Source organism: Amyelois transitella, chromosome 27, assembly GCF_032362555.1.
Source record: "Amyelois transitella isolate CPQ chromosome 27, ilAmyTran1.1, whole genome shotgun sequence".
Classification (NCBI taxonomy): domain Eukaryota; kingdom Metazoa; phylum Arthropoda; class Insecta; order Lepidoptera; family Pyralidae; genus Amyelois; species Amyelois transitella.
Genome location: NC_083530.1, coordinates 4,186,426 through 4,213,273, shown reverse-complemented (window position 1 = coordinate 4,213,273; position 26,848 = coordinate 4,186,426). Strand labels below are relative to the sequence as shown.

The window sequence follows — 26,848 nt, the reverse complement described above, 5'->3', positions numbered from 1 at the left end:
TGACACACTCATACTCATTCACACACTCAGCCATTCGTGCAGAAAGGATTAGACTGACCCCTTGACAGCCTCGGCTGGTACTGGAAATTCCAGACCAATACGCCGTGTAAGGGCCGTGCTGCGTCGCGTCACATCCTTTCCGCTTCGTTTCATTCACGCACAACACATCCAACCGTCTTTCACCCATCATCTGACATACTTCCTCAATTTTATCCTTCATTCCTCCTCTTACATTCATCGTCGCAAAGCGGCTTTCAGCAGACCGCATACCGCTCCCGCCGGGAACGAGACGTGATGGGGTGCGGACACCATCGCCGCCATTTAGGTGCTCTTTCAAAAAATTTGCATCCATGCGATTCCCACGAGACGCAAGGGAACAATTTTGTCCGCCCCAGCAGAGCCCCGCATGCCAGGGTAAGGCTAGCCATTACCTGGGGGTCGCCCAACCCCATGGCGGAAGTGGCACGCTCGAGACTAGGCTCGCCCCTAGCCATGCATCCATCGGCGCGGCAGACCTTAGATTGGCATATAAGAGTAGTAATGGCAAAAGAGAGCTAGATTTTATTTGAACTGCAATCTGCCAGCATTTGGACAATCATACAATGTTAAGCATAAAGATCAGTTATTGAATATACAAGCTGCTGCTCAGGTTGTTATCTAAGATTAATAAAGTGCTATTGTGCATTTAAATTATTATAATAAAAAAAACTAAATAGGATAGTATAATTTGTATATTTTAACCACTGAATAAATTTGTAAAATAAAAACAATGTGACTCTTATTTTTACTTTCATAGTTGCCATGTAAATGGCTAAAATTTTTGGAGATACAATAGTAACATTACACAGAAAACTGGTAAGAACAAACTTTGAAATTTGTTTATAGTACATATGTCTATACTTGGAAATTAATAGTTATTGCTATAAAAATAACAGAGAATTGAATTATTCTGGAAGTATGAATTTTTTGTTATTGAGGTCATTTGTGACAAAGAGTAACTGGTTATTATAACTAACATTCAATGGCGTATTTTTATCTAAAGAGTCGAATCCTTCACTTTGAATCAGTTTTGGATCTGCACCAGACACATATAATTTGCTATGAGGGTTAAAGTGCCTCTCAAGATGTTTTTTTAGTATATTCCTGGTTACGAACTTCATTTTACATACAGGACACTCTTTTGTTGGCCCAAAATGTTTTCTGCGCTTGTGCTCCATCCGTCTTGATGCAGAAAGAAAGCTTTCACTGCACAAATCACATGGAAAGGGTCTTTCACCAGTATGTAGTCTGGAATGATACACCAATGCTGCTTGTGTGACGAATTTCCCTCCACACTGTTCACAATGGAAGTTTCTCTCCTTGGTATGCTTCACAATGTGATTCTTGAGTCTACTAATGGCATCATACTTCTTGCCGCACCAGCTGCACGATAAAACCTGCCCAAACCCATGACTAATCTTTAGATGAGTTTTCAGTCCGTTCTTTCGAAAATAACCTTTGTTACATATATCACAAAAGAATTTAGGGCGTTTCTCTGTCACTCCACAAATTGTTAGGTGTGTTTTGAATGTCTGTCTATAAAGAAAACACTTTTCACATTTGGGACATTTGTTCAACTCATGCTTGTCCATGTGGATCCTCAAATCTCTTTTTGATGGTAACTGTACGAAGCATAATTTGCATACAGTAGCTGTGTGATGAAATTTGTCATGATAGCGGAGAAGTCTTTCGGTGCTGAACATTTTTGAACACTTAGAACACTGTATTTTCCTGGTAAGATGAACTCTTTCAGTATGTCCTTCACATAGAAGTGCAGTCGAAAAAACTTTGGTGCAATGTCGGCAAGGATAGCTAGTTTTACCATGTGTGTTTTTGTAATGTTTTTCGCGGCGACAATTTGAAGTGAATTTTTCATTACAGATTTCACATCTTATAATGTTCTTTTGTTTCTTCATTACTTTCACATAACTTTCTCTACTTTTGATGATGTTTTTTAATTTTCCTAGTGCAGTCTTTTTGTTTTTTTGCCCTTGGTCTTTTCCACTAGTGAACATAAGGTTTTCAGTATTGTTCACTACAAGATAAGCTGTTACCACATTAGGCCCTGCAGTATCAGCAAGATCTAAACATTTTACAAATCTTGCCATTAGTTTGATCCATTCTGTATCTGAATGTTGGCAAAGTTTCTTAAATAAATAAGAGTTTTTAAGTGCTGAAGCACAGCTTGAACATAGCACTTGTGGTAGGTATGGCTCTATGGTGACCTAAGGGACAAATAAAAGGGATTATTAAAGATAAAATATTTGTATGTTTGTAATATAGTAATAAATATAATAAACTAACCAGATAAATATAATATTAACACTAATATAGCTACAAGAATATGATTAACAAAACTGCCAATCAACTTCAGAATATTTTGATACACTTAGCACTCACCCCAAGATCATCTAGCATATCGATGAAAGTTATAGTTTGGTCAAAATACGGCCGTTGGAGATTAACACTGTCTTCCATAGAAATTTCCTCTCTATCAGCAGTGGATCCAAAACATAACCTACAAATGTGTTCTGTTTCTCCTGTAATATATTTAAACGCAGATCGTAGTGTTTCAGTATCAGAACACATCTTAATAAATTTAGTAGGTAGATACAGAGATTTCTTTAAATTAAATTGTAAGAACGCAATGACTATGACACATAATGTACTTACGTCAAAACAATAACATTGATCGACTACTCTAGGGCTACCAACAAAACTCAATATCAATATTTTAATTAAATAAATTAGTCGATTTAAAATAAAATGGTTCATTTAATTATCCTTTCAGGCAAGAAAGGAACACATCAAATATAAATAGCGTTTTTATTCCTTTACAGGCCACGCTTAGCTGTATGGCTTAATGAAGGAATTGAGATTCAAATAGCGACAAGTTGCTAGCCCATCGCTCATAAGAACATTCCAAATTTAGAAGCGAGTAAGTAAAAACGTGATGATGGTATGGAACCCTTCGTACGCAAGACCGATTCGCATTAGGCCGGTTTTTTATTTTCATATATCACAAATCAATATCATAAAACCAATTGAACCGCTTTTATTGCCCTACGAACTTAAACATTTATCTTAATGTATGTATTAGAAAATTCAAAATGTATTCAAGAATTCAAAAGTTTTTATTAATTATTATAGGATACTTCATATATAATAGTCAAATCTTTCATTTCACAACATTGGTTGACGTCAAATAAATTACTTACCTAAACCTAAGTTTACTGATGCTTCCAAGGCGTCAGTGCAGAAAAAGCGGTAACAAACTGCACTGCAACATTTTCTTCAATAACGTTAACTTTACAAGTATGACAAGATGTGGACGAGAGAATACATTGTTCAGATTAATTTATTTATATGAGATTTTAATAATAAATAATATATATATATTTATGCAATGCCAATTTTAAATAGATTTTTGTACAGATTGTACTGAATTTTGATTTAGGTTCAAATCAAACTACGAAATTCATTACGAGGTTCCTGTGCCAACCTTAAGCCAGATGTTTTTATCATTCAGGTTATCGATATAATCGACTATCATTTTCTACGAAGATATTTAATCGATTAAATATATTTCGTTATCGCGCCGCGAGTTTATGTGAGTCATTTCCAATTATTTATTTTGCAGATCAAAATAATTTCGTGAAATTGTTTAACATTTATCCTTTGTAGATTAAAAGTGACTTTAATTTACTATTTAAGATTTATCTGGATAGGTACCTATTCAGGTGAAGCCGCAAAAGTAGGTACCGGTGAAAAGGTACCTACTGCCGAGAGGTGAGTAAAAAAATATTAGTTTGTTTAAAATAAATGAGAAGATATTGAATTGAGTGAATCTGGTAAAATGTGATGAAACCACTGACTATAATCAAGATAACAAAATTTCTTTTTATCTTTAACAACCAATTTAAAATATGACGTCATACCTACTTATACGTAGTGACTACTACAGTGGGGGATTGAGGGAGGGGAATTACCGCAATGGCAATGCATCTATTTATTAAGTACTAGGGATTGATTTAATGATAAAGCACCCGGCAAATAAGTAGACCCTAGAATTTAACACTTCCTGGATACGCAGTAGCAATTTTTCATATTAGCGTAAAAGGGCGGCTTTTTAAGGGCTCGCGAGATTTTTTCAAGCCGGTATGAATATTTCTTCTATTTTTTAATACCAACCCCAAAAGTGTTATAGATTTCCGTATGTAAAGTATACCACAAAAATATACTGGCAGTTGGATGTTTTCTTAAATATTCGTGCCGCGCACTAGGATACATAAGTTGTTACCTACATTTAATTACGGGATTTGCCTTACGGCGGCCAACTGTCTCAAAAAGACTGAAAGATGATCATTTTGAAGTTGATAAATAAGTGATAACTTCAGTATGAAATCCTTGATGAAGGACCATTTATTTTAAAATTCCAACAGCATTAATTAATATAATACTATAAGAGAAGTTTACTTATTCTTGACGACAAGTTTGATATTGGTTCAAAAGCATAAATTTTCTTCCGGTTCTTTTTATTTTGTTGTACTGGTTCCGAACATCAGGTTCTGGACCTGACAAATTGATCCCTATATAAATGCCTACTTACGTTATTATTTTCTTTCACAGATGACTTACTTACCGATCACACTGGCGGGCAATAACCTCGGTGAACGCCATCGCCACCTCAACTCGTTGGTAAACGATGCTTATGTGAAGAAAGTACCATTTCAATCAATAAAGAATGCTCCTGAGTCATCAGCCGTGGACAGATTATTCAAGATTGATCTGGCATCCAAACTTCGTCAAACAAACTATATTTTCTCAAACCTAAAAGATACTGATATGCTCTATGTCAGCAGAGCGCTCCAATTATGGTTATTAGAACCTCAATACCAGGACGTCATGAATCCTTCGTATTTAGAATCTTTGCTGTATCCAGATATGACAACAACAGCCGTAAATAAAATGAACAACTGGCTGCATGTTCATTTGAAAGATCCTGCAAGGTGTCTTGAGTTCTTTCAATATTATTCGGGGAAAAACTTTGATTTAGCATTGAAATTTCTTTGGAATTGTCCCGAAAACGTTATAGCTGATACGATTGCAAAATCACCGAAAAAGATAACACCGAAACGTATGATGTTACTTTGCGAAAAGTGCCCGCGAGCTGTGCGCACTTTCTATGAAGCAATGTCGAAGGACAAAGATCTCGTTGACGAATATTTACATTATGAAGGTAATTACTTCCGCTGTCTTTCAAATCTGATCAACACAGATTCTGACTTGCTATTAGACATTGCTGAAAAGTATTATAACTCAAATTGTTGTAACCCCTTCAGTTCTGCGCTCACTCGGGTGGTTATGAGCAAGCATAAGGATCGATATATTAAGAAACCTGAACTGTATGCAGCTTGGCTCCTTCACACGCCAACATTAGCAAAGTTTTTGAACAATGATGAAATTAAAGATATTGTACTCAGACTAGCCAGAGCAGAGTACCTCGGCTCATATTTTTTTACATACAAACGTGTAGAGCCGCTGATCAAACGACTCAGTTGGGAGGAAAGAGAAGCCTTTAAAAAGCTGGTATTTGTTGATAAGTGCGTTAGTAACAAAGTTAAAGATTGGCCTTATCCTCCTCCGAAGTCACCATTTGTACGAAGTGATTTAGGCCATCATGTTTTTGAAGACAATAAGTTTGAACCCTATGGCGGTGGCAATATCGTGCCAATGTCGCTGTCTTTTAGATGCGGTTTTATGAAACGGGGTTGCAGATTGAAACAATCACTACATAAGGTCGAAACACTTTTAGACAAGCTTTTTAATAAATATAGGTGCATTAACTTCAAAAATACATTTACTGAGTTGAGCAAACAGATACCTGCAGAAAGTTCTGTCCAAATGCGAGAGTACATGATGCTTGTATTGGTCAGCAAGACTGGAGGTCGCGTGGAGTATGTGAAAGAGGTTTTGGAGTTGCTTTCAACGAAACACAATAATGAAGCTGATAATTTCCGTGCCACCATTGTGCGAAGTTTGGTGAAACGAGCTAATGTCTGGCGCCTGCCGAACGATATCTGGCAGCTACTTATAAGATTTGCACACGGCCTCGGCTTAGATGGCGAGTATTCTTCCGAAAAATGTTATGAGGGTCTGCACGCTGTTGTACTCCGAAATGTTTTATTAGATGAAGAATGCTCGCCTAAAGTATTATCTGCATTTATTGATGAATTTTCAACCTTTTCTGAATATAACTTAAATGAAGACGAGAAACGTAGTGTTGTTAACAAACTACCATTTATGCTTCTTGCGTCCGCGAAAGAACAAACCGATATCAATAAAGCCATAGTAAGGCTGCAAGCAGTAATGAATGTTTTGAAAGATTATAAATTAAAAATTAATCACTGCCCTGAACTTCTTCCTCTTGTTACCAAGTTAGCGCGTCAGGACACCGAAGCTTGTGTTATGTTATTGCAACAATTATACTACGCAAAAATAGCCAGAAAAGATTTATGTCGTGAAAACTTCACGTTTTTACAGAGAAATGCGTCGTATTTGAATGTCTTACGACATGACTCCGAAATACTTAAAAATACAGATAAGTTCGATGAATTAGTAAATAAAAAACTTGACCACGACATTTTTCTTCGCAAATTGGCTATATATTTTTCTGAAAATCAAGGTTTAGCTCAGCATTATCTAAGTAAAATAGATAAGGAAATTGCAAAAGATCCACGAGCAGACCTTAGTCGTTCCTTCGCGATATTAGCTGGTTCGACGCTCTTAAAACGATTGCAAGAAGTAGATAGTATTGATGAAAAAACTACAGAACAGAAGCGATTAGCGGCAGCTTTAAGAGCTTACGGACATTTAGCAAGACCGCAACTAGACTTGAATGTTTTGGGTTGGCGTAAGGCTGGGGTTAAAGCGGTGGCAAATCAAATATCCATCTGTAGTATTAATAAAGTAGACGAAAACATAAAATTGTTATGTGATTGGCCACGTGCTGCTAGGCTTTCATATTTACTAGCAGAGAGGATTGGGAGAGAAGTAGAAGTTCTTGCAAGAGTCGCGCGTTCAAGACCTACTGTCGCAATTAAAATAATAATACGTCACCTGAGGCGACGAGGTGAAACGTTTGATCAAAAGATTTGGGAAACGGGGAAAGATGTTTTGGAACACAGTGATTTATCACAACCCAAACACTCACATATAAGAGATAGGCTTTTTGAACTAAAGAATTTTCCAGAAAGTATCAGAGCGGATTACGGAGCGATCGTGTACAAAGTACTCCGAAAGGTCTCGCAAGAAGAAAGAGTACGAATTCTGTCTGAAATCGAGGATTATTTAACAAAAGCGGATGAAAAATTCTTTATCGATTTGATACAAGAATTTTTGGATAACGAGCTGACATTTGAAAAGGCTCAAAACACCAAATATCCCTACAGTGTTAAAAATTGTCTAATTATCCGGATTATTGCGAAGTATTTATTGTTGTGTAAGAGTGAAGATATTCAAAAGCAACGATTTGAAACTATCGGTAGGAGGTTTTTGAGCCTCATGAAGACTTTCTTTGATGAAGCAAATAATGATGCAAAATCAAAGGACACGTTTCTTAATTACTGGAAAAGCTTTATGTATAGTTTGAAATACACAGATGTGTTTATGGATACGGCTTACGTTTCATGCTTGCCTGTGCTGCAGCATATTGTAGAATGGCTAAAAGACACTATGCCCATCGTAGAATATGTGGACAGTTACATCACGATGCATCTTATTATGTTATATTACAAAGCAATCAGACAGAGTATTAAACAGAACCCATTGATTTTCTCAGATAAAACCAAAACAAAAGATATTGGAGTGGACATTGTCAGCTTTATTTACGGCAAATATATAACTCATGAAGTGATACAATTAAAAGCCGAATATTTCGAGTCGATTGTAGAAATTTACGCCAAAGTATTGATAGATTATTTTTCAGCTGCTTTCCATGCAGGCAAAAGCTTTGGGAGGTTTGTGTCTGGCTTGATAAAAGGAATGTTGGAAGAAAAAGATAGCACCACTATATTATTGGCTGAAAAGGTATTCTTAGAATACATGTATTCTTTAAATCAACTGAAAGATGATAAAATATTAGAACTTCTGAAAGCAAATGACGATAAACAGCTGAAATTCTTTTTGAGTGCTGATTTTGAAGATAATATATTCGACGAATGTTATTAATGCGATAGAGATATCAACGAAAGGAGAGAGGAAAAGGATAGATTAGGAATGAACTTTAGTATTCTTGCAAGAAAAAATATTATTTACATAAGATTTGGCAGAAGAAAGTAGTAGGTACATCGAGAAGGGTACATCAGTAGCTGGGTAACCAAATACTATAAAGACCATAAAAAAAGCGGACGTATGTTCCTCATGACAATAAAATTTGTAAGTTGTAACACAGAAAGGGATCTGAAGGGATTGGACACTGTTATTTCTTAATGATTTTAATTGCGGTCTTTGAGCTTTGTTGTGTTCTAATCAAATGTATTGAAAATAATATATTTCTTGTTATTTTCCCTTTTGGGTCTCTTTTTTTTGGTAACCAACCCCTTGTTATTGAGAAACTTGTTAAGTAACTGTGTGCAATAACAATAAAATTTTAAAAATTATAGCTATTGTAAAATATTTAAATTCATCGAAGTGTCTATAACTGTGTTTGCAATTATGTACCTCAAGTACAGGGTGTCACAAAACGGATGTTTTACACCTGCCTACAAAAGTTCTCTGAGTACAATATTACACAAAAAGTACATTTCCATTATATATACATGTCGACAATAATTACGTACATTTGCTATTAAACCTCTTTAAACTGCATAAGGTATTTATAAAAGTTTAAAAAATACTGTTATAAAAGTTTATCTATAGTGAGAAACTGTTTGTTATACTATAAGTCTATATAGATTGCTTGATACAGCCGAAACTAGCATAGTTAAATAAACCACGTAGAACGCGCTTGTGCCTTTGGATAATAAAAATAAAACCATTTTAATGCAACATTTTATTACAAGATAACTTACATCAAGCGGTTAAATTAATAACAAAATAATACAACGTATAATAAGTGCAGACGACAGCCATGTCATACAAATGTATGAAGACTTATTTCATTTGGTAGGTTCAATTTTCGAGGTGCCACTGCGCTAATTTGTTTCCATTTTTAAAATATTATCATCGCGTTATATATAACACAAGTCTCGAACTTCCATCGAGGCTAACTCATTGTGTGTGATTTGATTTATTTTTTTATGGGATGAAGAAAATTTATAGTTTTCAATAGATAAATACGAAATAAATGCAGATCGTTAGAGAAACCATGTGAAAATGATCTTTTTTCATACGTGTTGAATAGAGTCTGAATTTAAGGCAACATAAGTGTAAAATTAATGTATTAATCTGTATTAGGATCAAAAATGTTCAGATTTCATTCATTTAGGGCTTATATTCATTGGACATGTTTCAAAAGATATGAATTTCTTTAATTTGATACAACATCGACTAAATTTATGCGCAGTGGACTAAAAATAAATATAATAACGCTGTTATCATATTTCATGATGGATTGTTCTAGAATTTACTGCTTTGAAGCTAAGTGTACATTATGTTAAAGTTTACAATTTTATTTTTGTTTTTGTTATAAATATATGCTTTTCACTGTAATTTATTGTGTTTTATTTCATACGAAATTAAGACACTTTTGAAGTATTCTCGAATAAATTTTTCGCAATCTTAAAAATACCTCATATACACTTTCTTGACAAAGATAACACATTCTTTATATCTATTGTCGAAGAATTTTTTCCTTTATGGGATAGACAAAATCTCATTTACCTATAGACAGACAGGTTTAAAATCAGTGTGCTTTTGTAGAGTTAAAATAATGTTTAAATTTTTGACTAGACTCTAGCCCATAATTTCAATCTAGGCACAGTATGAATCACAATGGTTAGTGACACATTTTTTGACACAACCAAAACTTACTGAAATTTCACAAGATTTGAAATTTGACAAGACCACTGGGGGAAAGTTACACTGAATATGCGCAAAAATGAGAGAGAGAGAGAGAGAGAGTTAGCATAATCTATGCACCCGCTTTCTTGAATTACTTCAAGAAATTCCTACGGAAGCTGATTATCCCGGTAAAAAGGTGGTTGCTGTAAGAATTACATAAACCAGTGTACACACAACATATTTAAAATGGATGTTGCAAAAATGGATTCGTTGAAATGAAAATATACTCTTGAACAAAAAATCTGTCTCAATTACAACCACAACAAAAACGTATCATCATAAGCTTTGATCTATTCTTTAAAAATTTAAATACACATTTCGCGATTAACGCTTTATAAACGCTTTCACAGACTTGATTTAAGAATATTAATATGAATCGCAATACCACTGAATGGATGTGACGCAATTCTTCTTTTTCGCAAATGGACATATCTGGGAAATGGGTCACTTTTGTAGAATGTTAATAGCGACTCGTCGATCATCGTTTCTTTCAATGACATAATGAGAGATATATCTTTTTGCGTAAAAATGACTTAGTGCGTCACAACGCACTTAACGTAACTCATTATTAGTCATACTCTGTGGAGTCATACGGCAATATGTCTAAAACTGAACCTTCTTTGGTGATAAGGGATACTTTTTCACTAATATGGTCATAGCCGCTCAAAAATGCCCGTAAAGCTTAATATATAAAGGGTATTCTTGATGCAGTGGAAATCTTTTCACGCGCCTTTTTAAGAATCTTTTTGTAGTTAATCCGAAATAGGGAGTTACCAAATAGAATCAAAAATTATAACATACCAACTGCCTGAAAGAGGGTTAAATTCTTGGCATTACTGTACTACATACTTATGTATGAAGACTATATACATATAACACTATATGGTGAGTGATATTTCTATCGTCTTTTATTAGTTAAGGCGATAAGTGCCAGATAAACATACAATGTCCCATGAATAACATTATAAAAGAATATAATTGACGAAAAAACAGTACACGAATTAGATATATTCATAATGTTGCATAATTACATAATAAAAATAAAAAAGCGAAAGGAAACATTTTCCGAAAATAGTAAAAAAAAAACAAATTTCATTCTTACAATTGTCGCGTTAAGATCTCATTTAGAATATCAATGTAATTCGAACTTTTTAAATTCAGCATACCATAAATATCGTCAATAACAAAAAAAAAACAGTTCTTAAATTTTAGACATCTACAGCTAATTTATTTAAAACAATATTCAAAATCACATTCCAAGTTGAAATAATGAAAAGTTGTCTTTGTTTTCGCGCTCTTATTTTTGGTCAACGATAAAAATATCACAAACCGCATTTAAATAACAGCCAAATAGGTTATTGACAGACGTCATTGTGATATATATACCTATCTCTGTCACTCGTTCATGTACGGTTCACACGACTTATTTTTTGATTAATGTTTGCGAGCGACAGAGATAGCTATATATAAAAATTCCGTTGTCATCTTTTGTTGTTTAAAACACATTATTTAACGAGTATGCGCTAATCTATACCCATAGACAATAATTTATAAACCCTATTTCTCTTTGTTAAGCGCCTCTATGAATTCTTCCAATTTCTCTTGCACTTGTCTAACGCGTTCTGAAATAGAAAAAATTATTAAAATAAAGGAAAAGTGAGGACTTTTTGGCGGGAATCCGGTGACCCAGTAGTTAAGAAGTTAGTGTAATGAGGAGTTATTTAATCTAACTCATATACCTTATCATAACAACAAAGGTACACTTCTATTTGCCTCAATGTGTCAAAAAAAAATCTTGAGTTAAAAAGTACTATAAACATAGTGAAATAATTTGTATAATATTTTATAAACTATACTCACTTAATTCTTCCGCCAATTCCACTCTTCTACCAGATAACAATTTCTTCTTCATTTCTGGTTCCGAGGCCATCTTAAATAACAAACATTTATGATTTTACTTAATAAATACCTCAATTTTTGAGACACATACATACATACATATGGTCACGTCTATATCCCTTGCGGGGTAGACAAAGCCAACAGTCTTGAGAAGAGTGAATGGCCACGTTCAGCTATTTGGCTTAATGATAGAATTGAGATTCAACTAGTGACAGGTTGCTAGCCCATCGCCTAAAAAAGAATCCCAACTTTGTCAGCCTATCCCTTAGTCGCCTTTTACGACATCCATGGGAAAGAGATGGAGTGGTCCTATTCTTTTTTGTATTGGTGCCGGGAACCACACGGCACATTTTTGAGACATATGATAGAAATATTAATAATAATGCGAAATGATAAATTTCCATTGAATTTTTTGGGGCCTATGTACTGTGTCAAACCGATAATTTAAAATGCGGCCTGCATTAATTATCTGGGTTACGGTGTTACTACAAATTATTTTTTATCAATAAACTTATTAACATTAAAAGCTAATACTTGCAAGATTCTCACAATTATATTTTTAAGTTGTTCTTGGCCTTTCAGTCATTGCGAGACTGTTGCCTCTGCCTTCCCCGTACTAGATAAAGATGTGATATTATACATATATACAATACATGTTCTCAAAATTCATTGTTAAAATTGGATTTTTTTTTAATCAAATTTCGTCCATGAACATAAAAATGTCGTACTAAAATCTTGCATGAAGAGAGTTATGAATGTGGATGAAGCAAAGGAAGTATGCAGGGATCGTGGCAAGTGGAAAGAGGTAGTCTCTGCCTACGTTATGAATGTGGATGAAGCAAAGGAAGTATGCAGGGATCGTGGCAAGTGGAAAGAGGTAGTCTCTGCCTACCGCTCCGGGAAAGAGGCGTAAGTTTATGTATGTATGTATGTAAGAATCACTACATAGTATAAAACAAAGTCGCAATTTCAGTCTGTTTGTTTGTATGCTTAAATCTTTAAAATTACGCAACGGATTTTGATGCGGTTTTTTGTAACAGGTAGAGTGATTCAAGAGGAAGGTTTTTATGTATAATTTTTTCCGAATTTTGCACCCGTGCGAAGCCGGGGCGGGTCGCTAGTGATTCATATAGTTACCTCATCGAGAACCTCCCTCAGTTCCCGGTCCAGCCGCGCCGCCTCGCGGTTCCCGATTTGCTGTCGGAGCGCGTTGGCGGTCGTCTTCAGCGTTTGCTGCACTCGCCAGAACATCACCACTTCGCAACACTCTTTCTGTTCCGATAATCATCACCGTATTAGATTAGTTTGGTGAAAGATAAGAGAGGATGAATGAAAATCGCTTGAGCGAATATACAAGGAGTGTGGGTGGGAAGGAATAGAAGATTTATAGTTTGTATTTATTTTGCAGCAGTGGTTGTTTCGCCGCTTCTTCTACACATGCGCTTTGCAAGCGGTAGTAGTTATAATTAGATTTAAGTGATGTACCTAAATACTAAGACCAACATTGTAACCATATTCGAGGAATAAATGATTATGATGTGACGTCAATAAGTGATACCTTGTAGCCAATGTACGTTGACCTAATGAACCGCGAGAGTAACGTAACACTCACCCCATTGCCATTTTGTTGGCTGTATAAGTAGAAACTCTTCTTGCAATCCCTCGCTCGAGTTTGCGCACTCTGTAGGAAATTTCTGAAACGATACAATATTTACATAGTCCACATCTTATAGTTTCTCGCCTCAAATGATCGGGTTTCTTCCTAACGTTCTTGTAAACCTAAAAGACTTTAATTCTCAGATTGTCGTTCTTCCTACATTTTCGTCACAAATCAAGTGTAAATCTTTATAATTATCCAATTGAAACAACCAAGTTTCTAGGAAATCTTTCTTAATTACAAAAATTGATTTCTCATCTCAAATACACTGGTCTTCAAAACTCCCTAATATACTTAGGCCTCGTATAACCAAATTTCTGCATTATAATAATCCTGTGAAATTATTACATCACGTTTCTCACCTCAAATAAACTGGTTTCCAAGTCTCCCTAAAATAAAAGTTATTTCCAATCCCTTCCTCCTCAGATTGTCCCCCACAGCTTACACTTCGTTTTCAGTAAGGTTACGCCTTGTTGAACTAAGTTTTTCCAATTATAATCCTGCTAAATAAAGAAGAACATGTTTCTCACCTCAAATAAACAGGTTTCCAAGTCTCCCTAATATAATCGTTATCCACTTCCAATCCCTTCCTCCTCAGATTGTCCCTCACAGCCACAACTTCGTCGTAAGTAAGATTGGGTCTGGATGAGCCGAGTTTCTCCAGTTCGTTCCTGACTTCGGCGCGTCTCTGTTGCTCTTCCGTGGTGTATTGCCAGTACAGCCAGCGGTCTTTGAACCCGGGACCTGTATATAATGAATACCAACTAATATTATAAATGCGAGAGTGACTTTGTTTGTTTCTTCTTCACAGCTAAATCTTGTGGATGAGTTTAAGAGATTGCATAATGCGATAAGGCCGCCTTTTGTACATCACCTTAGCATAAGTTTAGGATAATTTATGTGAAAAAAGGGTATTCTATTTTAAATAAATGATAGGAATGATCTTTATAAAATTTTGATACGTATAATGTGGAGTACAGAAATTGTTTAATAGAATAACTTATAACGTGGGTCGCTGGTAATCAATTATTTTCTTCCCATTCTGTGGCAGATTCGATTCAGAAAATATTAAATTAGAACTTCACATTATATTTAATGCCGTGTGGTTCCCGGCACCAATACGAAAAATAATAGGACCACAACATCTCTTTCCCATGGATGTCGTAAAAGCCGACTAAGGGATAGTCTTACAAACTTGGGATTCTTTTTTAGGCGATAGGCTAGTAACCTGTCACTATTTGAATCTCAATTCTATCATTAAGCCAAATAGCTGAACGTGGCCATTCAGTCTTTTCAAGACTATTGGCTCTGTCTACCCCGCAAGGGATATAGACGTGACCATATGTATGTATGTATGTACTTCATACTAACATCAGATTAAATCACTGAAACAAAGAGAAGAATTGAACTCTAGACTAACCTCCATCGACAAGACCTCTTAATAAAAATCGCCAGTGAGATTCCTTAGCTCGGCATTTACGTCGTCCAGCCCCCCTCTGAGAGTAGTTTTAAACGTCACATCTTCGACTGACTTTTAACGCGAAATTCCCGAAAAAAAACAAGTACTAAATCTTCTTAAGTACATTATACTCACCAGTGAGATTCCTTAGCTCGGCATTTACGTCGTCCAGCTTCTCCTTCAAAGCTGTCTCCATGAGGGCCACGGCCGCGTCCCAGTCCGCCCGCGACGATACACAACGGTCCTGAAGCGCGTTCAGTTGCAGCACGCGGAGTACCTGGAGACAAAATGACAAATATTCTTAAGAACTTCCAATAGAATCATGCAGAAGTATATCCAATATATATAACCAATATATAGAATTGGATGTATGCAGAGATCGTGGCAATTGGAAAGAGGTAGTCTCTGCCTACCCCTCCGGGAAAGAGGCGTGATTTTATGTATGTATGTAACTTCCAATAGCAACAGCATTAAATAAATATATACAGGAAAAATTACACAGGTTAAGTTAGCCTCGAAGTAAGTTCGAGACTTGTGTTACGAGATACTAACTCAACGATACTATATTTTATAATAAATTGACGTGATCATATGTGTGTATGTGTATTTCGAAATGCAACTCACATCTTGAGCCCTTTCCTCCCACTGGTGCCTCCTCAGAGCCTCTTCGACAGCTTCCTTCTTCACGGGCTCGTACACGGGATCCGACTCTGTCCCCCGGGACATAAGCTCCAGGAACTCCTCCCTCAGCGCCTCCCTGCCCGCGCGGATGGACTGCAAAGGCAGCTCGGACTCCGCCCACTCGCGCAGTTTGATGTCAACTGATGTGTTGAATTTGTCTGTTGTAGAAGAAAATGCTATTAAAATCGATTATTAAAAGTATCTATACATATAATAAAATTGTAGAAAAGTGCTGGCTGTACATTGAAAATGAAAATAAAAAAAAAATAGCAGGGGTTATTGTTATGTCGATGTCGAACCCAAAAATGTAATTAACTTTTTTTTTGTCTGTTTTTCTGTTCACGCTAATCTCAGAAACGGCTGATCCGAGTTGGATGCAGTTTTCACGAATATATTGTGGTATGCTTCAGTTATGCTTTAGTGTTTGTTTCATGTCAATCGGTTCATAAATAAAAAAGTTATGTCAAATTAAAGAATCACGTCGAACACTATTCTATGCTTATACATAGGCACCATTAATCTCCGCAACTATTTAACAGATGTCACTATTCCACACGAACGAAGTCGCGGGCACAGCTAGTTTATGAATAAAATGGTCCAGTGGTGGTTAAAGTATCCTGCTCAAAAACCGTTCTAAGTGTTAAAGGTTCGATTCCTATTACGGACATGAACAGCAGACCATATAGAATGGTACACCTCCTTTATGACTTAGGCTTTACGTAGGATGTGTACTTTTCTTTATGACGTGCCAATGCCTTTTTTTGTGAGTATGAAAAATACTTTTTTAAGATAACCGATGCTCTTACGGAGAGTGTAAAACATCGTGAAAGCTTCACTTTCAGGCAACGGGTGTCAACCACGATTGGATGGTTCCGATGTCACCTTGTACAATGTTTTCAAAGGTTTGGCGTTTCTACGGGAATGACGCAAGTGGGACTAACGTTAAAATTACTTAACCTTTTTTTGAGTCTAGCAACACTTTAGATTAAAAAGCTATAAAAGATAATCATCTACCTACATAAAAAAACACTTGACAATGTTATTGACGTGCAAAATAATCCTAGACAAAAACTAATAACACTTCAGACTAAAAAGCTTTTAGAACACAATCTAAAGATGATATCTCAAAAGATGATACATGAAAATCTTACTGAAGTATGTAATAAACGTCATAAAAATCTAATAAAAATTCAGAAGAAAAATTAATCAAAGACAATATACATAAGTCTCAATAAAGTCTTACTGAAATCGATAGAATAAACGTCGAGCATTATCGTTGTGGTGGTTCCGGCCGCCTTGTTGTGAGTCTCGTACTTGATCTGACGGGGCATGGGGCGGAGGACTGGGGAGGAAAGGGAGGGGATGAGGATCTGGTTTCTCAACTTTGCTTAGTAATTTGACCGTCATGGATTTTTTAGACCTTTACAGATATTCATGGTGCTCCTCAAGGTAGCAACTTAGGACCTTCATAGATACGAGTATTTATGGTTATCTTCAGGGGAGTATCTTAGGACCGTTATAGATATTCATGGTGCTCCTCAGGGTAGCAACTTAAGACCTTCATAGATACGAGTATTTATGGTTATCTTCAGGGGAGTATATTAGGACCGTTATAGATATTCATGGTGCTCCTCAGGGTAGCAACTTTAGTCCTTAAAATAACATTAAAACCTGAAGACTAAAAAGTCTAATTTATTTTTTGACTCACCGACGTCTAAATGAGCACTGGCAGCGGCCGGCAAATAAATCTGTTGGAAGATCCGTTCAGCAGCCGTGTTCCACAAAGCTGCCTGCAGCCTCAGCTCCCAGGCCGGCGCCGCGACGGCGGACAGCTCGGCCGACTGGTCGAGCAACTCGGCGCGCGCTCGCTCGAATAATTCGTCTCGATCTAGTTCGCGTTGTCTGCAAATAAAAAATATATATAGTTACTAATCTCTTTATTTTTTAAATATTCGTGTAATACTGTTCGTTGTTGTTTCTGTTCAGAGATTTGACGTGTGCGAATGCAGTGGTGAGATAAGTGTAGAAAAGAACTCACGCAACGATACGCAATCTACATTCTAGATCTTTCTTATATTTAAATGCCGTTCATTCGTGCTTACTACACTATTGTTGATCATACCTCGGGAAAGTGTTCTTCCATTCCGTCTCGAGATTGAACCTCATAGCTTTGAACGCGTCTGCTTGCTGTTCCACCGAGGCCCTCACCATCCTCCAGAAGCATTCAGCGACGGCCAATGACAAGTTCCTGGTTGTCACCTGAGATGGCGTCACTAGGCCGTCCCTGAAAAAAGAACAATAAATTTGGCTTAAAATTTTGAGATTTGTGTGTGACATCCGAGTAAAATGTAAAGGAAATAATTCTAGTTTTCATCAAACAGGATGTATCATTAGAACTTTATTACATTAGTACTCAGTACGATACCTAGAACGATACCTGGTATAATAACTAGTATGACAACTAGTATGATACCAAGAATGACACCTTCTATGCTACATAGTACGATACCAAGTATGATCATAGTATCATACCTAGTATGATATAGATACTCACTTGAAGAGCTTGGAGGACCGGAAGAACCTCTCTTCGTACTCTCTAATGCTTTGAATGGAGTCGTCTTTCCGGCTGCGGCCTGTCACTACCGCGTAGTAGCCGAGGGCCTTCATCGGGAACAGTTTCCCTTCGAGTATGCGACGAATCTGAAAAAAAAATGAGGTATATACCTACTTCTCCAGAATTCCACACAAAATGGAACACATCCAAAACTAAGTATGTGCTACTTTTTAAGCTAAAAAATCCGTGGTGTGGTGTTCACCATTGAGCAGGTTCCTCGATTCCATTTTGTCACAATCAGTGTATTTTCTTCAAAATTTTGTTGAAAAATCCATCCGAACATACAAAGATATTTAAATCTTGACCAGAATTATAGCATATCTCGCTACATCACGGCTTAAAAAGTAATTTAGAATAAACTAGCGACCCGCCCCGGATTCGCACGGGTGCAAAATTATAAATGTTATTATACATAAAAACCTTCCTCTTGAATCACTCTACCTGTTACAAAAAACCGCATCAAAATCCGTTGCGTAATTTTAAAGATTTAAGCATACAGACAAACAGACTAAAATAGCGACTTTGTTTTATACTATGTAGTGAAGAAACAAGTATATTGTAGATATTATGATACTATGGACAAAATAAAACTGTGGACATTATTATAATATAGTCGAAATGATACTGTAGACATTATGATACTATGGACGAAATGATACTGTATTGAGGTTGAGGTTAATACGAAAGGACGAGCCCTGGGAACATACAAAGATGTGAGAAAAAGAAACTTACCCTGTTAGGATTGGCGAGGTTCTCCTCTGCTAAATCCACTTTGGTTAACACGAATATAGTGCGTTTGCCAGTCGGATCGCAGGACGACACTAAGTCTGTCACGTTGCTTCGCTCGGCGTCTACTGAACCGTCCTGTGAAAACATAGATAAATTAAATTAAAAAAAACCGACATAAATCTAAGTTCCCTTTGAAAAGTAAGAAATAATACAAGAAACTCAATCTTAATGTATCTTAGTATGTAACAAAGTATTTTTTTTTTAAGAAATACCTAAAGATAGAAATACGTTGTCTAACTTAAATAAGCAATTTACTTTAACTTTCACTGAAATTTTTACCGTGTTGAAAGTTACCCTTAAGGTACCCTATGTCCTTATCCAGACTCATTATTAAACATTCGTGATATTTCAAGAAGATATTCAGTAGATAACCCGTAAACAGGTAACAAACAAACTCACTTTCGCATTTATAATACAAGTTGGGATGGACGGACTCTTTTATTTATATATTTATGTACATCAAGGAAAAAAATTAACTTAAACTAAAGAGAAATTCAGTACAAGGGCACTACTTATTTGTAGAAAAAAATATTCCAGTAGGCCCACGACAGGAACATGTAAAGAAAGAACTTATAGAATCCTGATAGAATATGTGCCGTGTGGTTCCCGGCACCAATACAAAAAAAAGCAGGACCACTCCATCACTTTCCCATGGATGTCGTAAAAGGCGACTAAGAGATAGGCTTACATGCTTGGGATTCTTTTTTAGGCGATGGGCTAGCAACCTGTCACTATTTGAATCTCAATTCTATCTTAAAGCCAAATAGCTGAGCGTGGCCTATCAGTCTTTACAAGACTGTTGGCTCTGTCTACCCCGCAAGGGATATAGACGTGACCACATATGTATGTACGTATGTATAGAACACACCTGTATACACAAAATGATAGCGTTCGGATTGTCCATGTATTGTTTGGTCATCTGTTTGATGGCCTCGCGCGTGTCCGATGCCATGTCCACTGTTTGAGTCTGTGGATTAATTAATTATTTTATTAATAACATAAACAACACGATAAATTGACGTTAGAATACGTAGTGTAATGTAAAGATAGACTACACTTTTTGCATTAATAAAAAGGTTTAATAAAGTTTAAAATATTTAAAATACATTAATAAAGGTGCAAGTGCCGTGTGGTTAACGAAACCAATAAATAAAAATTAATAGGGTCACTCCATCTCGTTCCCATGGATGTCGTAAAAGGCGACTTAGGGATGGACTTATAAACTTGGGATTCCTCTTTCAGACGATGGCCCAGCAACCTGTCACTATTTGAATCTCAATTGTATCATGAAGCCTAACAGTGGCGAGACTCTGTCCGGCCGCGGCGCACACTGACCGAGATGACGCCGGGCAGGTCCACCAGCACCATGCGGTGCAGCCCGGGGCCCTTCACGGACATGGCGATCACGTCCGCGGACACGGTGCGCCCGCCGCGCACGCTGTTGCGCATGCGCAGCTCCACTTCCCTGCGGCAGGAAACATGGTAGGTATTATTGTTGGAAGTGCAGTGGTAAGAAGAAAGATGGAGAACTGAAGAGGAGAGAAATAAACAAATGAAAAGCACTTTATTTTAGTTAAAACGAATAAAAATAAAAATACAATAAAAAATCGATATTTTTGGCTTACTAAACAAATCATGACAACAATTGCTTTGGCATACATATGCATATGTTTGCCAGCTTGCTTTGCCTGTAAATATTTTAATAACATATAAATAAAGAAGGTTGCCTACATCACTCCCCTGCAGAAACCGTGTTAACAAAAGTTAAGAGTGATACTAATCCGGGAAATGTAATTGCCTTCCCGAACGTGTTGTTCGCAGTTCTGGAATATCGAGACGATAGGACCGTTAGGAACATCCCAAAATGGTGACTCTAGAGAAGTGTGATGTGATAATCAAGGGATTATGACGTGATTATATGCATTTAATACTTACTTCCTCAGATCAGCCAAATCAGATTCCTTGTTCAGATCGAACTCCCTAGCGGAGTCTCTGAACTGAGCTACGTGGTACGGACCTTCGGACAGCGTCACTTTGACCGGGGCCCTGAAATAAAAATCATTATTAATTGATCATTATTTGAAGCCGGCTCGAAGGACCAACTATGTAGAGGTTCATTTTGTCTTTTAGTATCCGGCTCGAAGGACTAACAATTGAGGTATTTATACTTTTTGTTTACTTCTTGGGTGTAAAGAGAATGATGGTGATATATGTGCTGGTTCATCGATGAAGATCCTGGCCTGGGCGACCATCTCGAGCACTCACCGGGTGCACATCTCGCCCGCGCCGCGGGGGAAGATCCTGGCCTGGGCGACCATCTCGAGCACTCACCGGGTGCACATCTCGCCCGCGCCGCGGGGGAAGATCCGGGCCTGGGCGACCATCTCGAGCACTCACCGGGTGCACATCTCGCCCGCGCCGCGGGGGAAGATCCTGGCCTGGGCGACCATCTCGAGCACGGACGTCTTGCCGGCGGACTGGTCGCCCACCACCACGACGCGCGGCAGGCGGTCCGCCTCGCCCGCCTCCCAGCCCGACAGCTCGTCCAGCACCGCCGAGTACATGTCTATGAGCGAGCGCTGGAACACATTCCTTCATTGATTGCTCGTTCTGACAACCTATGGTCGCCCTCGTACATGCATACTACCACGCCTTTTTCCTGGAGAGGTAGGCATCCCGGAGAGGAAGGCAGAGACAATATCTTTCCATTTGACACGATCTCGGCATACTTCTTTCGGTTCAGTTGATATAGACTTATATCCAATACGTGAAATCTTTGCTTGCGCGATTAAGATTCTTCGCTGTTATTGGCTGACAGCAAAGCATGATTGGTTGTGACTTGTGGTTTAGAGATGTCGCCACACTCTCTTATCGGTAATAGAATAGCGGAAAGTTCAGTTCGCGGCTTCAAATGGCGCGCTCTGATATTTTTGCGCCATTCAAATTTAGACTTTTGCGCAGGTATACAGCGATGTTACATACATAAAATCACGCCTCTTTCCCGGAGTTTCGGGTACTCTTGACCTGACCCTTTACCAGGACGTCCTTAATTTGATCAAGATACGTTCGTCTAGTATCTACGTACTAGTCTTCCCATTGGTGTTAAATATAAGTGTTAATACTGCATCTTCATTGACGGAATGACATGTGTCACTTTGTTTTTTGTTAACATTATTACAAAGTCCTAAAAATTTTGTCCTACCTTCATTTTCCTAGCGGTAGGCTGCCTGCCCTGCTTGAGGAGCATGTTCTGTTGTCTCAGTTCCCGATTCTCTTGCTCCAAACGCTGCAGTTCCCTCTGATAGCGGGCTTGGAGCGCCAGCACTTCCTCTTGTAAGGCGTGCACGCGTTTTTCTGTAATGTCAAAACCAACTTAAGTAATACGTAACTGCTTAAGATATAGTTCATTCTTTTGCATTATATTATATCGTCACAGTTTTCAGTAAAGGAAAAATATATCTTTTTTTATTACCTACAAAAAATACAGATTTTTTGCCATTCATGGACTCGGTGACTAAAGAAGCTTATTTTTAACCGCCTTTAAAAAATCTAGGTGGTTTTCAGTTTGACCTGTATGCATGTGTACATGTTTGTTAATCTCGCATTTAGCTGAACCGATTTTGATGCGGTTTACAAGAATGTGTTTGACAAACACTCACGGGGAAGGTTTGTGAAAAGTAACCGCCTTCAAAAACAAGGAGGATATCGATTGGAGGTGGTTCTCTTTTTACAAAAGTTATTCTTCTTTTCTTACCATAAGTGTTAGAATCTTCACTGCTAGATCGGCTGGGGGACGGAGCTGGTCTGCTCTGCAGGTTGTTGACAATCTTCTGTGGCGCTTCTGGGGATACACAATATATTTATTTATTACTTTAAACTTTTTGCACGTAAATTGTATAATAGATGAACTTTATGCTACAAGAAATTCTCTGTCAGTCGAACCTTTGGACTAAACTGAGATGGACGTACGGGTATATGATGTGTGTATGGGGATGAGCTTTGTAAAGATTTGAAATTTGGCATGTTGGTTTTAAGGGAGAATTTCCCAAAATTCTCGCGGGAACGCGAATATGGATTTTTCTTTTTACGCAGGCGGAGTCGCGGTCGTACTTTAATGTTATATACATACATAAAATAATATTAGCTTTCCTGGACTGGTAGACTGAGACTTAATCTTTCTTCTTTAGTCCAGTGTTCTAAAAAATAAGAGGAAACTGACTGACATATCAATATACAATTCAAACCAATGGAGGTTGAGATTTTAAACTTTGCATGTTAGTTCCTAAGGGGTCTAGGGGAAGGCATTAAGACATCATTTACCCATTATTCTCATTGAAACGGAAATAAACAAAATTTTAATTATGCTAAAGAAATAAAATACAGTGGAATCCGGTTATAACGACGGTCAAGGGACCAGTGATATTACGTCGTAATAACCGGAAGTCGTACTAAACAATAATTTTTTTTTTAATAATCATATACAAAATTTATGTACATACGTATTAATACGTAGGTATTAAGGTGACTAACAGACAAAAAAAAACATTGAATTAAAAATATTTATTTATTTCACATATAATAATATGCATACATATACGGTACAGAAGTGTACTAAGAAGGAAAACCACTGTAAAAGTGCCACATCAACTTGTTCTTGAGACGACTCCCTCACGCGTTTAGGTTTTAAAACGTTTGCGTTAAACAAAGGTTATATTTTGTGTTTATTCTTTTTTATTGTGGATATAGTCGAGTGATTTACACCAAGTTCCTTCGCAATAGTTACATTCGACTCGCCAGCTTCTAAACGTTGTAAAATAAAACTTTTTTCTTCAATAGAGAAACTTTTTCGCTTAGCCATTTTAGTACGCGCACTCACTTGTCACCCGCATATTAGGAAATGTAACATAAACAAAACAGACAGTCCGCGATGCATGGGCTAGGTAGGTGCGCGGGGCGGGGATAGCTTCTATTATGTACCTATAACTTAGATTTGTTTGTAAACACGTCGACGCACGTCGTTATAACCGGACAATGTGCGTTGAATTCCGTCGTTAAAAGCGGTCGGTCGTTATAAGCGGAGTCGTAATAAACGAATGTACTTTCATAGTGGCTCGATACGAAACCAAACATATGTCTATAGTTGCGTCGCTAAAAACGGTTGGTTGTTATATGCGAAGTCGTACTAAACGGATTCTACTGTAAATAATCAAGACCCATTAAAAAAAAACTACAAAAGACTACCAGGACACCATAAAACACTAGCAACTCACCAATATGAGCGGCGTTGTTAGCGGCGGCTGCGGCGACGGCGTCTTCGTACCGCTGCGAGAGCCACTCGCGCAGTTCCGCCGCGCGCGACAACCCGGCCTCGCGCAGACGAGGATCTGCGTGCACCGACAGCGTCAGTGGGAGACCTACCATTACATCTGGCTGGGTAATATAGCCGAGGGAATAATGTTCAACTTCTCTCTAGGTTTAGAATCCAACTATTTTCAGAAGTTTTAGTGGTTATCTACCATTACATCTGGCTAGATAATACATATATATAGGTGGAGGTTCGGCTATATTTTGTTTATATGAAAATGAAATTTTCATTATATGAAAATCCAATCGCTATAAGGTACAATATTATGTTGGGTGGATATTGCGGCAACAGAACTATTGAAATGCTGACCCTGGCCGCAAAGCATGGCGGCAAAGGTTTCAATAGGAAACAAGCAAATAGCAAAGGAAAGCAAGAAAATATAAACTAACTTAAAAAAACAAAAAAGCTTAGAAATAATTGGAAATTAAATTAACATACTTTTTCTACAAAAGCGATTAGTGGGTAGGTACCTAACCTAGGTAGATATACCTACCTAGCCACGCAAAGAAATAGGATATTTTGGGCAATCTTTCAGTAATTGACACATACATTTAGTAAGTATATATATTCCTTTGGTATAATTAAGTATTTTTTAAGACAGTTAAAAGGACATATCCTTATAACTGACTTAGTTGAATAGTTTTGTAAAACAAAAATATGAATTTACTAAAAACAAAAAACAAATATTGATCTATGTACTAAAAAACTAATTAATTGGTCAGGATTTCTACTATTACCAGTATCATCATTATAGACTTACCAATTTGTAACTGGTCACCAATTTTGTCTTTAGCTGAGATTAATGTGGTGGTGAACCGATTCCACTGTTCATTATCTGGGAGCAGATCGTTCACCCAGCCCATATCGGGCAGGCCATCTTTCCATTCCGTATATTTCTGGAAAAGAACATATTTTGATCATATATTTGTTTGGTTGTTTGTAAACTCCTTACTGCACAAAAAACATAATACAATACAATAGAAAAATCCATAAACAAAAAGGCAGATAACAAGAATTGAGTATCCTCTTTTTATTTGCCTTACAATAATTTATTATTTTAATGAACATACATAAATGTCACATTGATAAATATAAGATTACTAAATAAGAAGTAAGAAAAAAGTTAAGAACATTTTGGTCATATTATTGGCTTTGGTAACTGGCCATTCAAATCCGTGAAAGGAATAAATTATTCTGATCCTGACATGCATTATACTTTATCATACATGTGTTTTAGTTGTTAATCAGTACACAATTTCCCACTAGTGGCTGCTATAAATGACATGTCAAGTGCCACAAAAATGGACTGTTTGCAAGATGTGTCAATCTTGCTTAATGGAATTACTAATAAAATTTAGAACAAACCTTATTCAAGGTCATTCCTCCTCCAACTGCTCCACCCAACAATAGATATCTTATCTTCAACACTCCTCTCACTGCCCTGGCGACGAGCATGCCATACCGTCGCCTCTGTACATGACATATGTCTATGGGCTTCGGCAGGAGCAGGCTGCGACCCGTCCATATGGAGAAAGCGACAGCTCTTTTGTCCACACATGACCATGCCACTGACTTTTTAAGTGACGATCTAGATCAAAAAAAAGAAAGATATTATTATTTAAAAAACGATTGAATAGTTGCCTGTTAAAAAGTAAAGGCATATAAACCTCATAGAATAAGTTTCAATAAAAAAAAGATATGACACATCAGTCATACCCTAAATGTATTTTATTGATATGTTTTTTTAATTTCTCGTTGGCAGTAATTTTTCCAAGAGGGACTTTCAGTAATACATTACTTAGAACCAGTAAACTGGCAATTTGGTGGGTTACTGTATAGGTAGGGTTTACAAAGTAATCTACAAAAATTTAATCACAATTAAACAAATTGTTTTTACATTACCTCATACGGTTGTGTAGTATTCTTGACATAGTTTACGTAATTTGTTAAATTTCTCCGTAAAGACTGTTTCATAAACATAACCAATAAGAATTGGTGGTGGAAAATCCTATTTCATAACCTACACCGGTGATTCAATTAAAACAAAAACAATTCAAACCAATCAACTGATGTATAATTAAACTTTATCTAGTAAATATTACACAATCAACATGTAAAACATTATAAATCACTTCATATTGTAGAATTAGTGTGAATTACGATTTTCTAAAGATCATTTTCGTTCGATTTTATTTGACATGACAATATTTTTGACATTTGACTTGACGTTTACGATGACCTTCGGATCCATTCGGATCGATTGCATCAAAGTCCAATTCGTCT

At 36.9% G+C, this 26,848-nt stretch overlaps 3 protein-coding genes across 4 annotated transcripts; 1 reads left to right on the top strand and 2 right to left on the bottom strand.

Moving 5' to 3' along the window:
* Nucleotides 1-719: 719 nt before the first annotated feature.
* Nucleotides 720-2,720, bottom strand: LOC106130407 (gastrula zinc finger protein XlCGF26.1). Its single transcript, XM_013329243.2, has 2 exons — nt 2,440-2,720; nt 720-2,264 (listed from the first exon to the last, which is right to left on the bottom strand). Exons 1-2 carry the CDS (start codon nt 2,626-2,628, stop codon nt 945-947), a joined length of 1,509 nt encoding a protein of 502 aa, XP_013184697.2. The 5' UTR covers nt 2,629-2,720; the 3' UTR covers nt 720-944.
* A 910-nt stretch (nt 2,721-3,630) lies between these two features.
* On the top strand, nt 3,631-9,797 carry LOC106130432 (uncharacterized). The gene is made up of 2 exons (XM_013329273.2): nt 3,631-3,828; nt 4,669-9,797. The coding sequence occupies exon 2, from the start codon at nt 4,669-4,671 to the stop codon at nt 8,266-8,268; it is 3,600 nt and encodes a 1,199-aa protein (XP_013184727.2). The 5' UTR covers nt 3,631-3,828; the 3' UTR covers nt 8,269-9,797.
* LOC106130433 (dynamin-like 120 kDa protein, mitochondrial) lies at nt 9,077-26,779 on the bottom strand. Of its 2 annotated transcripts, none has more exons than XM_013329274.2 (21): nt 26,468-26,779; nt 25,931-26,153; nt 25,326-25,461; nt 24,471-24,614; nt 22,955-23,041; nt 22,403-22,554; nt 21,598-21,779; nt 21,136-21,246; nt 20,536-20,665; nt 20,069-20,167; nt 19,144-19,275; nt 18,352-18,497; nt 17,920-18,081; nt 17,506-17,699; nt 15,741-15,955; nt 15,252-15,393; nt 14,188-14,401; nt 13,613-13,694; nt 13,138-13,272; nt 11,962-12,031; nt 9,077-11,723 (listed from the first exon to the last, which is right to left on the bottom strand). In XM_013329274.2, the coding sequence occupies exons 1-21, from the start codon at nt 26,494-26,496 to the stop codon at nt 11,659-11,661; spliced, it is 2,850 nt and encodes a 949-aa protein (XP_013184728.2). In that variant the 5' UTR covers nt 26,497-26,779; the 3' UTR covers nt 9,077-11,658. The 2 variants fall into 2 exon arrangements, with proteins under 2 accessions (XP_013184728.2, XP_013184729.2); XM_013329275.2 differs by having other exon boundaries at nt 24,471-24,584.
* Between the last annotated feature and the right edge of the window lie 69 nt (nt 26,780-26,848).

What these genes read in the sequence shown, in the direction of transcription:
- LOC106130407 (XM_013329243.2), bottom strand. Translation starts at nt 2,628, where the DNA reads ATGTGTTCTGATACTGAAACACTACGATCTGCGTTTAAATATATTACA. An exon ending in ATATGCTAGATGATCTTGGG is followed by an intron (nt 2,265 to 2,439) that starts GTGAGTGCTAAG and finishes TTTGTCCCTTAG; the next exon opens with GTCACCATAGAGCCATACCT.
- LOC106130432 (XM_013329273.2), top strand. Translation starts at nt 4,669, where the DNA reads ATGACTTACTTACCGATCACACTGGCGGGCAATAACCTCGGTGAACGC.
- LOC106130433 (XM_013329274.2), bottom strand. Translation starts at nt 26,496, where the DNA reads ATGTCAAGAATACTACACAACCGTATGAG. An exon ending in GATTTGGCTGATCTGAGGAA is followed by an intron (nt 20,666 to 21,135) that starts GTAAGTATTAAA and finishes TTCCTGCCGCAG; the next exon opens with GGAAGTGGAGCTGCGCATGC. An exon ending in GCCAACAAAATGGCAATGGG is followed by an intron (nt 13,273 to 13,612) that starts GTGAGTGTTACG and finishes TTATCGGAACAG; the next exon opens with AAAGAGTGTTGCGAAGTGGT.